Below are 15,521 nucleotides of genomic sequence, written 5' to 3' on the forward strand. Positions count from 1 at the left end.
AGGGGTTTTATTGTTATAGAGGGTAAATAATCATTTTAAATTTGTTAACATTCCAAATTTCATATATTTACCGATCAAACACTTCAAACCTTTTACTAAAACTAATTTCAGATGATTTAAAACAGTCTAATTTTTTTCGCTATTCTACTTTAGATCTCAAATTTGTACAACTACTTGTTTGAAACCATTAGTTGTATGTTACAAATTTAAATTACTTTAGTCTCTGTGGTTTGAGTCATTTTGTCAGTTCAGTCAAAATATTTCAGTTTTCACCTGTGGGTCTAAAAAGGTTTTACCGTTGCCATTTTAGTTCCCTGAGTTAACTTTATCCATTTTTCTGTTAATGAGAAGGGCAATTCGGTCATTTTATATGGCCGAATTGCCCTTCTCGTTAACAGAATTACATATAAAATGACCGAATTGCCCGTCTCGTTAATAGAAAAAATAGCTGAAGTTAACCCAGTAGACTAAAATTGCAATTGTGAAACTTTTTTGGAACCACAGGCGAAAAATGAAAGCTTTAGACTAAACGAGCAAAATAACCCAAACCACGGGACTAAAATTGCATTTAACTATATTTTTAAACTTGTATTTGAAGTTGGGAGTAAAATAATGTACTCATTTTCCATGACTTAATTGGACGTATATACCCGTTGTATGATCAACCCTTCACCACGTCTTTTCTTCTTCAACAATCATCATACATTACAATTGACACAAAGCATTTCGTCGAACACCTGGTCTGCTTCTTAAATCAACCAACAATGGCGACATCTTTCACTCTCATCCCTTCATCCTCCCTCAACTTCCTTCAAAACCCATCAACATCTCCATCCTCTTCTTCTTCTTCTTCATATTTCTTCAATGGTGGAACTGCAACACTCCTGTTCACACGTAACCCCAACACTTACAAGACCTGCTGTGTCTCTTTCTCCTCGTCACAATTCAACAAGTTTCACGGCAATCGCCGTGGTGGGTTCCTCGTGTTCGCGGCTGCGGATTATTATTCGACTCTTGGTGTTTCAAAATCTGCCACTAGTAAAGATATTAAATCTGCATATCGAAAATTGGCTCGTCAGGTATTTATTTAATATTTATTTTTAGGGTTCTTGATATTATTTTTATTATTACTTGGGCTATTGGTTTACTGTTTTATTGATTGGGTGGGCACTTGTCACATCATAACTAATAGGATTGGAAATTTATATGTAAAATTTCAAACTTATATATTTATATATACAAAAAATTTTAAACTTGTTAATCGGATTGGATTAATAAGTATAATTTTTTCAAAAAGTTTAAAGATTCTGACCAGTTTTTACTGCCTTTAACTGATATCGATTAGGTGAAATTTAATCGGTAAACTATCAGTTATCGATTAATCCTGATTTTTTACAACACTGCATTATATAGGCCGTGTAGATGGGTGGAAAAAGTTAATACGAGCCGTATGAGTAATATCACTTTTCACGTCAGTCATTTCTTGTCAAGTCATATAATCATATTCATACGGCCAGTATGGTGTGGGTGAAAATGTTGTTAATATCCCGATATATCACTGATATAGCAGTGACATATCGGTTGTCGGTCCCCTGTTGAGATATGGGTGCAAAATATAGGTCAGAATATCGGTACCGATAATATCGGCGATATTAGACCAATATTTGACCGATATATCATCGATTTTCCCGATATCAGTACCTTTCTTCTTAGTTCTACCATTCGTCATTCTTATTACTGTTGCTATTAGTGTTTTAAGTCTTAATTGTTAGTTGTTAGTGTTAAATGTTAGTGTTTTAAATCTTAGACGGTTCCTACTTGCATAGTTGTCAATAGCGAGCGTAGCGATCACTATAGCGCGCTACGTAGCGTATAGGTCTAGACTTGCTATTAGGGTTGTAGCGATAATAGCGACAATTTATTTATTTTTTTTTTGTTTTTTCTAATATAAATAGCAATTAAATATAGCTATAAAATAGCTGGATTTTAGGTTTTTGTTAAATATACATGTAAAATAGCATATATACCAGGGTATTTTGACATAATATACATATAAGAAAATTTTAATTTTTTTTTTCTAGTGTATCGCTATTTATAAAATAGTCGCCCGCTATTTATCGCTATTCGCTATGTAGCATATAGGTACCTTATTGCTATTTCTCGCTATTCTCCATTAACAACTATGCCTACTTGCTACAATTGTTAGTGCTTTGCAAGATGTAAAAGGTTAATTTGTTAATGGTAGGAGGGTATACTGAATTGTTAGTGTTTTCTAAGTTGTAAAAGGTTAAATTGTTAATGGTAGGAAAGTATACTGAATTGTTAGTGTTAAGTTGCTATATATATTAATTTAGCATGATATCTCAAATATCGGTCCTTGCCGATATCCGATATTTTACCGTATTAACTACTTAGGGTGAAACACATAACCTTCTCATACGGCCCGTATGACACAAAACCGCCTTGTTGTATGGCCGTACAAGGACTAGTGTCTAGTTAACACATCCATCAATGGTGTACTGGTATCAGCCAGCCGTCCATTGATTTATCTTTGCATAAATTGAAATCAAGTTGTGGGGTTGTTACATTACTCATTATCTGCATATGTTTATGTTGTATTGTATTTAGTATCATCCAGATGTCAATAAAGAACCAGGAGCTACAGAAAAGTTTAAGGAGATCAGTGCTGCCTATGAGGTATGTAATGAATCAATAAAAAAGAAAATCACGAAAATAATCATTCTCGGTTGGGTGTGTTATACATAAATATATGGAAACAAATCACCCATAGAGATATAACACCATCAGAAAAATGGCCGCTTTCGTGATTTTCTCTTAATAAAATCTTTATATTTTTAATCTTGATTATTATTTTGGTCATTTCCCAATAGAAATCATGTTACAGAGCTTAATAATTCTTTGAATGCTGAAGTATGAGGTTGTCAGGTTCTATCAGATGACCAAAAAAGAGCAATGTATGATCGGTATGGGGAAGACGGAGTTAGAAGTACCGTAGGGGGACAATCCGGTGCTTATGCGGTACTACCCGTATTAACTGTAGAATAAATTTGTTACTTTATCTGTTGTTGATGATTCTTTTTTTTCCTAGACGAATCCGTTTGATCTATTTGAGACGTTTTTTGGAACAAGTATGGGTGGCTTTGCTGGTGGTGACCCGTCTGGATTTGGAGGACGTCGCGCCCCTACTGTTGTTAAAGGTGAAGATATACGGTGAGCTTGCTTTTATATTGTCTGTCTGTGTATAAGGTAAAGATAATTGGGAAACCTTTTTGAGATGATAAAACCCTAGAAAACTCAATGTAACAAAAAAAATTCAATTTTTTAGGGTAACTTTTATATGTAATTACGTTACTGAAAAACAAAACAAAAAAGCGCCGAAGGGATTTGTGTGTAACGTAGTTGTACCAAAATGCGTTTTTACGTGTAACACGAGTTGTTGTATAAATATGTGTAAAACGTATTTGACTGTTTGATTTGTTTATAGATACGACGTGAGATTAGAATTTTCATCGGCTATATTCGGGACCGAAAAGGAATTTGAACTCTCTCATCTCGAAACATGTGGCGCATGCACGGGAACAGGGGCAAAGGTAGGATCAAAGATGAGAGTATGCTCCACATGTGGTGGCAGAGGTCAAGTTATGAGAACAGAGCAAACACCGTTTGGTATGTTCTCACAGGTAATTGTTTTACTTGTAATCAATCAACGGAATATGGAAACCATGATTTATATGTATCGTTTGTTATATATATATAGGTGTCTGTATGCCCAAATTGTAATGGGAATGGTGAAATGATATCTGAATATTGTCGAAAGTGCTCTGGTGAAGGGCGAATTCGCGTGAAGAAAGATATCAAAGTCAAAATCCCACCTGGAGTCAGCAAGGGTAGTATCCTTAGAGTTGCCGGTGAAGGTGATGCGGGCCCAAAAGGGTATGTTTGTTATTGTTTCCCTAAACGGGTCGTGTTCATGGGTTGGCGGATTCAACCCGTCCCGAACCCGAAAATCGTGTCATGCATGTGAACCCAAACACAACCCGAATCTTTGTGGGTTGACCCGAACACGAACTGTTCAACCCGATTTTTAAAATTTTTTTAAATATTTTTTCGCAAAATAATATATGAAAATTAAAATTTTACTACAAAAACACAGAAATGTATATAATACAATTACATTTTAATTATAAAATTTAATGTCAGTTTCTCTTTTTAAGTTATAGTTACGCATATGACATAAAACATATCGTAAAATAATAAAATATAATATAAATGGGTTAAACGGCTCAACCCGCCAACCCGATCGGTTTGACACGAACCCGACCCGTTTAGCTAAACGGGTTCACGGGCTCAACCTAAAACTGGCCCGAACCCATTTAGACTAAACCCAGACCCACGGAAATCGTGTTAGGTTCGGTTTCGTGTCTTGTTTTTTTTGGGTCAGTGTCAGAAATTCACACCCTTATGTGTATAACTGTGATTACTGTTTTATAGTTTAACATTTGTATGCGTTTCTTTCTTTCTTTCTTTTCGACCAGAGGTCCTCCTGGAGATCTTTACGTCTACCTCGACGTTGAAGAAATTGCGGAGATTCAAAGAGATGGCGTTAATCTGCTTTCATCCGTCTCAATATCGTATCTTGATGCTATAGTGGGGACGGTTGTCAAGGTGAAGACGGTCGAGGGGATGACCGAACTTCAGATCCCTGCAGGTACTCAACCCGGTGATATTCTTGTTTTGGCAAAGAAAGGTGTTCCGAAACTGAATAGACCTTCCATTCGTGGTGATCATTTGTTCACCGTTAAAGTTACTATACCAAAACAAATCAGGTATGCTCTTCAAAATGTTGAAAATTGTCTCATAGTTCAAATACCGTCATGTATACATTATTGTTTTTTGTAAAGTTTAGATGGAAATGTGTATGTGTTCGGTGTTCCTAATCACCCTGCGTTTTAACTTTTAATCGTGTTGTCATTGGTTGTACTAGTGGCCAAGAACGCGAACTTCTAGAAGAACTTGCTTCTCTCAGTAGCCCTGCGTCCATCCGTCCTCGCTCTCGCCCCGATGCTCAGCAAACCGGTAACTTCTAGTATAATGGTTATAATCATCATTTCCATTTTCCTTCCAATGCTTTGTTCTGATTTGGATTAGGGCTGTAATTGAACCGAACGAACACGAACATAAGAGCGAACATAAATGAACACATTTACCGAACGTTCACGAACATAAACGAATGAACCCAACCTCTGTTCATGTTCGTTTGTTTAAATTAATGAACAAACTTTTTTGTTCGTGTTCCTTCATCTATTAAACAAACGAAGTTCCCGCCGAACCATGGGCGATGCTTTGAAGGGGCCGGGAGGGGCGCCCGACCCCCCGAACTTTTCGGCCAATATTGTTATATATGTAGTTTTCGTATAGAAATTTTTGGGTATATACGTTTTCGACCCCCCCGTAAAAAATTTCAAGCTTCGCCACTGCGCCGAACAGTTCATGAACTGTTAGCTGAATGTTCGGTTGGTTTACAGCCCTAATTTGTATTTGAGAGGAGTTCATAAGCATTCGTGTTGCTTGAATGTGTTTTATGCTGTTTGTGGTTATCCGAATCAGAAAACTAACAAAAGGCGGTTAATGTTCACGATTCACATGATTCCGTGAATTAAAAGTATGTGGTGTTGTGCAGCTAAAATAACAGAAACGCAAGCGGAACCTGTTGCTGAGGAAAGTAACGGTTCAGAAGATCAAGATGACCCGTTGAAGAAGCTAACAAACTTTGTCGGGTATTCTTTTTTTCTTCTCCGGAAGATTCTTTTGGTTGATGTTTAGACTCTCGAAAAAGGGTCGTTTGAATCTTTGATCATATGCTTCTTTCGTACTGCTGCAGGTCTGTAGTAAAAGGAGGTTTGAATTGGTTGAAGAACAACTTGTAGATCTCGTTCTTCGTCTTAATTATTCTTGACGTAGCAGGGACCGACCCGTCTTTATATGGATGCTAAAAGGATATCCTCTTCGGATTCTGTTGAAAAAACTGGTGAAAGGATTCTTGAATTGTATAGAAAACACATCTTGAAATTTTGGTTGACACAATACAGTCGATTTGTGTATGTAAAACGCTCATAGATACTTTCGTAGTTTAAAGCAAAAGAATTCAAACAACAGGAAGTGTTATCGTTACACAGGCTTGTATTGCTTTGGCAAACGGATTATGCCCCGAGCTTCAACAAAAGTTTTACATGAACTTGAACCCGACAAAAATATTTAATCGTGTCAAGCACATAAACCAAACATAACTTGTATGTTCCAGGTTGACATGATATTGACACCTGTTCTTTGTGTGTGTGTCGTTTTTTTTTTTTTTTTTTTTTTGCAATTTTACTCAGTGTGTTGAATAATGATGCATATGCAGCCTGTGGGGATATGGATGCGCATTGGCGATTTTCAAGAACATGAAAACCGGAGATGTTTATTCTTGGATTGCCATTTTATCAGGGTTTCTTAATCTCGATAACCTTACCATAGCTCGCAAGTTATGGGTATGTAAAGCATAACATATTCGATGCGGGTTTTGCTGATTTTTCAAGAATCTGCAAGATGCAAAAGTTGATCCGGATGAGCTCACCATGGTTAGCATTCTTACGGCTTGTGCCAACATGGGTGCACTCAATCTAGGTGAGAGGTTCAACGTTTGTATCGACAAATGTAGGATCAAGGACTTTTCGCGGAAATGCACTTACAGACATTTTAAATGTTGGGTTGGGCTTTAGTTAGCCCAAACATATGATCACTATTCACTTGTTTGGCACTTTGGCAGCGAAGAAGCGAAGAAACTTACCAAATTGGATATTTTCTTCTTCCTGTTGTTTGAATTCTTTTTCCTGATGTGGAATGCGAAAAAAAAAACCCGTCGATTTAGCTGAAATAGCAGCGAAGAAACTTATAAAATTGGATCCGGAAAATGATGGAATGTAATAAAAAAAATCTTTAGAACATTAATACACAAAAATGCTATGTGGTCGAAGGTGAGCCCCGTGCATAGGCAAGGCGAGGCCTGGGCTCCTCAAGACAACCTTCATTAAGGGAGGCGAGGCGCCTCAAAGTAAAGTGATTGTCTTCATTAAGCGTTGTAGAGGCGACCGCCTCGGTCTAGATACAGGCGAGGCGTTGCCTACTATTCGTGACTTTCGGCTTTTTTTTTCTGGTTTGTACTTTGTTTTTCTTTTGTCTAGTTTTCCTTTCTTGTTTGGACTTTCTTATTTTCTTATTTGTTTTTTAGAACTAACAAGCCCAATCACGAAAACCTGATAAAGATTCAAACGCAAGTTCAACGACAAAAGAATCATCCATCGCAGAATAGGAAAACTGAAGAACATTACAAATCATTCACCCATCGCTATCCAAATCGCCAGTAGAGAATCAAGTGTAATTGCAAAGAAGAAAAAGTATAATGAAAAAAAGAAGATGATCTGAATCCTAAGGTTATGAAAGGAGACACGTGTAACCAAAACAAACCACAAAAAGCATCTTTATGCCTTATATGCAACATGTACAACCACAAATAGCACATGCTACCAATTAACCATAAAGTACAACCACACACTGCCAATTCATGTCGAAAGTTACAGGACATATAAATATAGCGTACACTTAGTTTGTTAGTTTTCTTTTTAATCGGCTTTTTTTTTCCATGGCATTATAGCCTAGTGGCATCTTGGAGGTGAGATAAGGCTTAGAGACCATGAGATCCTGGGTTCGATTCTCACAAAGGGTTTTTTCCCAGATTTATTGGGCGTATATGCATGATAGCCTAGTGGAGATGGATATGATCGGGTGGTTTCGTTCGTGGCACAATGATACTTTAGTAGTCTATCAATGATCCAAGCTTGTTAAAAAATCGGCTGATTTTTTTAAAAGTTGATATTAGTTGGATGATGCTACCTAATAATTATAGACTTATGGCGTAGGCTTTTTATTATATTTTGAAAAGACTCACTATTCTCACACCCTTAAAATCTTATTTTCACACCCCTACATGTATACTCGTATAGAGTTATATGGGTCGTATAACTGATTGTTGCACAAAAAAATGTCAGGGGATGTTTTTTTTTTTTGTCTCCATGTATACAGGCCGTATAACATTATACAACCCGTATAGAATGTTATACGATCTAATATTTTCTCCATCTATATGGCCCGACATTTGTCATGTCAGATTATTCTATACGGATTGTATAACATTATACGACCCGTATACATGGTCTAAAATTAAAATTTAGGGCGTGTGTTTATTAGAACCCACTGAAAATAGGATCATTCTTCTGTCTATTATATTTTGTATTTATTTTTATCATTTCATTCTCTTTTCATTTCGATTCTTTTTTATTTGATAGCTAGACTAAAGTATAACCATGAGAGTTGATACTACCGCGTAAGAGAAAACACAAATGCTATTTAAATTTAAAGTAAATATAATGTAATAGTTTTTCGGATAAAACAAAACCTGATTCTAGAACTTATTAAAAATTTATTTATTAATTTGTTGTGTTTTAAGAGGTCCTAGTTATTTGATGGATGCCTGGTCGTTTGAAAAGCAAATTAGCTCATGATAAAGCAAAAGATAATGAACAATATAATTGAATTGAACTGCACTAAATTCGTCAAAAGATAAAGTGTGACATAACAACCACAACTTCAATTTTTCTTTTTCGAACTCTTTTGTTATAAATTAAAATCTCATTTGTAATATCCGCCACTTATAACAACGTGTTGGTGATGTTTGAGATTATGCATTCCTAAAATTCTGGGTGAAAAGAACATAACTTAATGATATGAGACTCGTCTAAGATGTCACACAATGTAAATGTGTACAATCGTAAATACAATAAGGTCAACCGACGGACGTGACTGGCTTAATACATCTTTTAGACAAAATACAATAAAACAAAAAAAAGAGGAAGAAAGCAAAAACAATAACACAAGACAAGAGTTTAACGCGGCATGATGGTATGAAGTATGAACATCTTGTTTACTATTATTTTTTGTTTGCTTGAATGTATATTTGTTTAATTAAATGTTTGTTCCTACTTGGTTTTTGTTTAGTTAATGAGAATAACATGCCGGAAGGTAGCCAGCAAGCATCTAAACCGTTGTCGTTGTGATTTATTATAATAACAATAACAATAATAATAACAATAATAATAACAACAATAATAAGTCGGGGCACATGCATGGTTTTTTTTTAACTTTTCTTCGATTAAATTTTAATTTTTCTCGCAGCCTAAGAAAATGTTTGGGTGCTCTAACACTCGATTCAAAATTAAAAGAAATCAGGGATGATTATGTACAGTGGCGGATCTAGAAAATCCGCCAAGCGGTAACGTTTTATAAAAAAGCGGTAACGAAATCGAAAAAACGTCAAATTTTTCCAAAATTTACGCTAATTTTACACTACCGCCGGAGCGCCAAGCGGTAGCGGTAGGGGTGTTCAAAAAAATCCGAATCCGAAACCGAATCCGAAATATCCGAAAACTCGTATCCGAAATATCCGAATTTTTCGGATATCCGAAAATCGGATAATCCAAAAATTCGGATTCGGATTCGGATAGTGATTTTGAGAATTTTCGGATAATCGGATTATCCGAAAATATCCGAAAATTTAATTTTTATTTTTTTCGGATATCCGAATATCCGAAAATATCCGAAGTATCCGAAAAATATCCGAAGTATCCGAAAAATATCCGAAATATCCGAAAAAATATCCGAAGTATCCGAAAAATATCCGAAGTGTCCGAAAAATATCCGAAGTGTTCGAAAAATATCCGAAAAATATCCGAAATTTATATTCGGATATCCGAAACTATCCGAAAAATCTGGTTCCAAATATTAAAAAATAATAAAAAAATAAAAATTAAATAAAAAATTGGATATTCGGATATCCGATTAGATATCCGAACCCGAATCCGAAATTTCGGATATCCGAAAATCGGATATCCGAAATTTCGGATTCGGGTTCGGATGTCAATATTTCACTATCCGAAATTTCGGATATCCGATTTTCGGATATCCGAAAACCGGATTATCCGATTTTGAACACCCCTAGGTAGCGGGCGCTCCCCCTTACTAAGCTATATGTCCGCCACTAATTATGTAAAAATTCCTGTTAAACTACAAATTTTGGTAATCTAGGATATATATATAGGGTAAAGTTCTTGTACAAATAATCTTAACATACTAAACATACAAATTGAAGGAAAACTCAAAAAGACAAGGTGGCATTTTTGTAATTATCAATAACTATCAAAGTTACTCTACAAATATACCTAAAAAAACCTAACCACTCCCCCACCCCCAAAAAAAAACCTAAACCCCCCACCCCCCCCCCCAAAAAAAAAAAAAAAAAAACCTAAAAAAAACCTACCCCCCCCCCACCCCCAAAAACCTAAAAAAAAACCTAACCCCCCCCCCCCGCCACCCCCAAAAACCTAAAAAAACTTAACCCCACCCCCAAAAACCTAAAAAAAACCTAACCCCCCCCCCCCCCCCACCCCACCCAAGCTAAAATGCTAAAAACTAAATCCCCCAAAAAACCTAAAAAAATCTAAAAAATAAAAAAAAACATACAAATTATTTTATTTTATTTTTTTAACATTTTTTATTAAAAAATCGCTACTTTTAGTAGCAGCCAAAAAAAATTTTTTTTTTTTTTTTTTTGCTAACGAAATGTAGCGATTTTTTAATAAAAAATGTTAAAAAAAAATTGTGTTTTTTTAGGTATTTTTGGTTGTAACTTTGATAGTTGGTGGTAATTACAAAAATGCCACCTTGTCTTTTTGGGTTTTCCTTCAATTTGTATGTTTAGTATGTTAAGATTATTTGTATTTGATCTTTTGCCTATATATATATATATATTTGTATCATCAAATTGATAAAGAGATTTTTTTTTTGAACGGCCAACGAATCCTCTAAATGGGTTACTGACGAAATTCATCACATCGGTATACATTAGCCTCCGGACCAGGGAAAACCCTCATCTAGGGCCGAAGCCCGTGAACACTCGCCCGAAGGCACGACAGTGCGGTGAGGTAAAACCAGCTCAATTCAAGGATCGAAATAGCGATCTCCACCTTTTCGCCTAGTCTCCCATCATCACCAGATGCCGCATAACATATTGGGGAGGTCAAGAATCGAACTTGGGTCCCTTAGAACATTAAGTCTCTTCCTTACCACTCCACCACCACCTCATTGGCAGAGTGATTTAACTAGTCATTTACATACATGTCATTATCTTTATGTACGTAAAAGAAACACTTTATATCGCCATTAAATTTGAGGACTTAATTTTGTAAGCCTACTTGCAAAAGTTAATTCTAATTTAGATCTCAACTTCTAATATAACTAGTTATTTTCCGCCCGCGCGTTGCGGCGGGACCCAATGACTACAAAAGGTGTGTAAGCAACGGCAAACAGATACCGAATATCAAAACATAAATAAAATGACGTGGTAAGGATAGTCACTCCGTCATAAAAAACGATTTTAAATAACCTAATATATAATAATAGGACCCACACGTCCTACACGTTGGAAATTCGGTTGTTTTCAGTTCAGTTATTACGATGCTAACACGTTAAAATATGGATGAGCTCGGTACTGGTAACGGCAGCGAAAGTACCGATCTAGAAAATCATCAAAATTAGGTACCGGCACCGAAAATGCTCGGTACAATACGGTATGGTATTTGAAGGTAGAAATCATCAATATTTGAAGGCACCGAAAATGCGAGTCAAGACGGAATATCAGAAACCTTCAGGCCTACTTCAGCAACCAGAGATACCACAATGGAAATGGGAGCAAATTTCCATGGATTTCGTTACTGGCCTACCTAGATCACAGCGCGGAAACGATACTATCTGGGTGATCGTGGATCGACTCACGAAATCCGCACACTTTTTGGCAATCAAGGAGACGGATAAGTTCTCCACTCTAGCGGAGATATACCTCAAGGAAGTTGTTTCGAGGCACGGGGTGCCCACTTCTATTATCTCTGATCGAGATGCACGCTTTACTTCGGAACTGTGGCAGGCAATGCACAAGTCTTTTGGATCACGTTTAGATATGAGCACAGCGTATCACCCACAGACGGACGGGCAGTCCGAGCGAACTATTCAGACCTTAGAAGATATGCTTCGCGCTTGCGTAATCGACTTTGGCAACAGCTGGGAAAGGCATCTGCCACTCGTAGAATTCTCGTACAATAACAGCTACCACACCAGCATTAAAGCTGCTCCGTTTGAGGCATTGTACGGACGTAAATGCCGGTCACCCCTCTGTTGGGCAGAGGTGGGGGATAGTCAGATCACTGGTCCAGAACATGTGGTAGACACTACTGAGCGGATTGCTCAAATACGACAACGCATGGCGGCCGCTCGTGACCGTCAGAAGGCATACGCCGATAAGGGCAGGAAACCACTTGAGCTCCAGGTTGGGGAGCGGGTATTACTCAAAGTTTCACCCTGGAAGGGTGTGGTTCGTTTTGGTAAACGCGGCAAACTCAACCCACGATACGTTGGACCTTTCGAAATCCTTGAGAAAATAGGCAAGGTGGCCTACAGACTGAAATTACCAGCAGAACTCGGGGCAGTTCACAACGTTTTCCATGTGTCAAATCTGAAGAAGTGTCTGTCAGATGAGACGCACGTAGTTCCTCTGAAGGAACTCACGATCGACGAACAGTTGAAATTCGTCGAAGAACCTGTCGAGATCACGGACCGGGATGTTAAGGTCCTCAAGAGCACTAGAATACCTCTTGTTCGAGTTCGTTGGAACTCACGTCGCGGCCCAGAGTTTACCTGGGAGCGCGAAGATCGGATGAAACAAAAGTATCCCCAACTGTTTGAGAACAGTACAAACGCTACTGAGGCTGAAGCTACGGAATTTCGGGACGAAATTCCAGATCAACGGGGGGTGGATGTGACACCCCAGGATAACCGGGAAAACCATGCAACTTGACTAGCTTCCTCAGTGAGTGCCATCAAATTTCGGGACGAAATTTCTTTCAACTTGGGGATGATGTGACAACTCGAAATTTAGAACCTTTCGTTGTAACTTGCTTGTACATTTTGTGACTAGCTGTCCGGTTAAACTTAATGATAACGTGAACCTTTTATGTGATAAGTGCTTTGTTACGTGTGTATTGTATATATATATGTGTACGTGTTATATGTGAACCGAGAACCCGACACGAAACAACAAGGAACCCGACTCGAGACCATGAGGTCTCGAGTGAATAGTAATCGGTTTTGGGCCTTGGGCCGAGAACCTTTGGCCGGTTGGGCCTTTGGGCCGTGAACCCCCACTCGAAACCCACTAAGGGTGCAAACACTTGGAACTTGACTATAAATACACCACCTTAGTTATTTGTTACCATTTTGTTGAACATTAGAACACACACACACTTCTATCTTCTCTCCCACTAGAACTCTAGCACACAAACACATCTCCAAGACTCTCGGATCCACTCGGTTGACACAAGAACTCTCGGGCTTGGAACTTCGGATCGGCACACACACACACATCACCAACCGGTTAGTATTTTTATGGTTAATTTTGTTGTGCTTTGTGATGTATGATAAAATGCATGAAATGATGTTTAATGTTAGTGTTTCTTGATGATTATTGTTAGTTCATGATATGTTTGTGCTTAAATGGATGCATGAATGAGATGAAGTTTTATGTGTGTTAAAAAGTTTAGTGTTGGAATGTGTTCATGTGTTAAAGAGAGTTTAAACTATTAGATTTGATGATTCATGAAATCGGTTTACATATGTCATGAAATCGGCTAAGGAGTATGTTTGTCATGTTAGGATGCATGCTAGTAAATTGTATCTTGACGGTTGTTCATAGTTTTGTTTGAATAAAGGTTGAATACTTGATGAATATGGTTATGAATAATTGAAGAACACTTTGAATGATAGTTAAGAATATGAAAACCCTTGTGATTTTGATCCACTTTGACCAATAACCTGATTAGGAAATATGTTAGTGGGATTCTATTGGTTATTTCCGGATTTGGGCCTGATTATATTGTACCATTAATCTGACCATATCTGCATCAACACGTGAACTTGACAACGACAGCTTACCGACTCGCAATCACCCGTTGCGACTCGCAACCACAGCGTTACAACTCGAGACTACGCGGTTGCGACTCGCAACCATAACAGGACAAGCCGAAACCACAGGTTACGAGTCCCGTTGCGACTCGAGACCTTAGCATGATGAACCGAGACTACGGTTGCGACACCGGTTGCGACTCGCAACCATCCATGATCAACACACAGCATGACTCGAGACCATGCTTGCGAGTCCGGTTGCGACTCGAGACCACACTTTGGGCCTAAGTTAGTGGGCCGAAATTATGGACTTCTGTGCTACTGTTGATATGTTATTTGGGTCTGTTATCACGAGCCCAACTATTTGGGCCTTACACTTAGACTTTGGGCTGTGTTTGAATGATAACTGTGAACTGTGTATGTTAAACGTGTTGCCATGATTATTACCCGTGTTTGCCATACGTGTTGCACATTTGTGCACTACTTGGTTCGAATCTGATTATACGTGATATCCGTGTTAGGACGTTATTGACTACTTGCGACTTGATTGACTTTCTGTGTTTGACTGCCGAGCAAACCAAGGTGAGTTCACACCCTTTACAAAGCATGGGATTCCCTGGGTTGGGAACGGGGTTAAGGAACATGGTTCCTCGTCTACCTTGGGTAGGACGTCAGTGGTTCAGGAATGTGATTCCTCGTCCGGATGGACGGATAAACGTACTAGACTAAAACTCTATCACGAAGTCCCTCCTTTTTGTATCGACTAATCGCCGGGCCAATGGCGAGCGGGTCATTAGTTAGATAGCGCTATTTAGGTCTGACAAGCCTCACACCGTGCCGCAGAGGACGGGCGTGAACTAATGGATCTGGGGCACGTCAATGATGATAGACATTGATGTTTTCAGGGCACATAAACATGACTACAGTCAGCAATCGATACGGTAACGAGTCTAGTATACACATGGGGTAGCCCCCACGGCTGGAGAGCCAGATGATACACATGGGGTAGCCCCCACGGCCGAAATGCCTGATAACTACATGGGGTAGCCCCCACGGCCGGAGTGCCGGAGTAACTGGGAACGAACTTGTCACGTTTTTAAACTATGGGGTAACCCCCACGGCAGGATGCCAGATAAAGTAAACTGTTTTCGAAACAACTAAAACGAACGCCCACCCGTGAACTCACTCAACTAGTTGTTGACTCGTTACTACATGCTTTGCAGGACCATAGGTACTCAGTGGGAGCTTGCATGGAGGAGGATCGTTGTGGGACAGGAATTGCTACAAGACTATGTTTAACTTGAAATTTTTGGAACTTATGTTATAACTTTAAACTTATGCTTCCGCTTGCAACTTAAACTCATCTGTTTTTGAACACCAATCGTGATGGTTAAACT

General features: G+C 38.2%; 1 protein-coding gene across 1 annotated transcript; it reads left to right on the forward strand.

Moving 5' to 3' along the window:
- Window positions 1–602: 602 nt before the first annotated feature.
- On the forward strand, window positions 603–6,275 carry LOC110894285 (chaperone protein DnaJ). Its single transcript, XM_022141490.2, has 10 exons — window positions 603–1,079; window positions 2,629–2,697; window positions 2,947–3,039; window positions 3,110–3,231; window positions 3,506–3,701; window positions 3,779–3,954; window positions 4,557–4,847; window positions 5,006–5,097; window positions 5,702–5,798; window positions 5,903–6,275. The coding sequence occupies exons 1-10, from the start codon at window positions 765–767 to the stop codon at window positions 5,946–5,948; spliced, it is 1,497 nt and encodes a 498-aa protein (XP_021997182.1). The 5' UTR covers window positions 603–764; the 3' UTR covers window positions 5,949–6,275.
- The last annotated feature ends 9,246 nt before the right edge of the window (window positions 6,276–15,521 follow it).

The sequence above is a fragment of the Helianthus annuus genome, chromosome 12 (genome assembly GCF_002127325.2).
Source record: "Helianthus annuus cultivar XRQ/B chromosome 12, HanXRQr2.0-SUNRISE, whole genome shotgun sequence".
In the NCBI taxonomy this organism is placed as follows: Eukaryota; Viridiplantae; Streptophyta; class Magnoliopsida; order Asterales; family Asteraceae; genus Helianthus; species Helianthus annuus.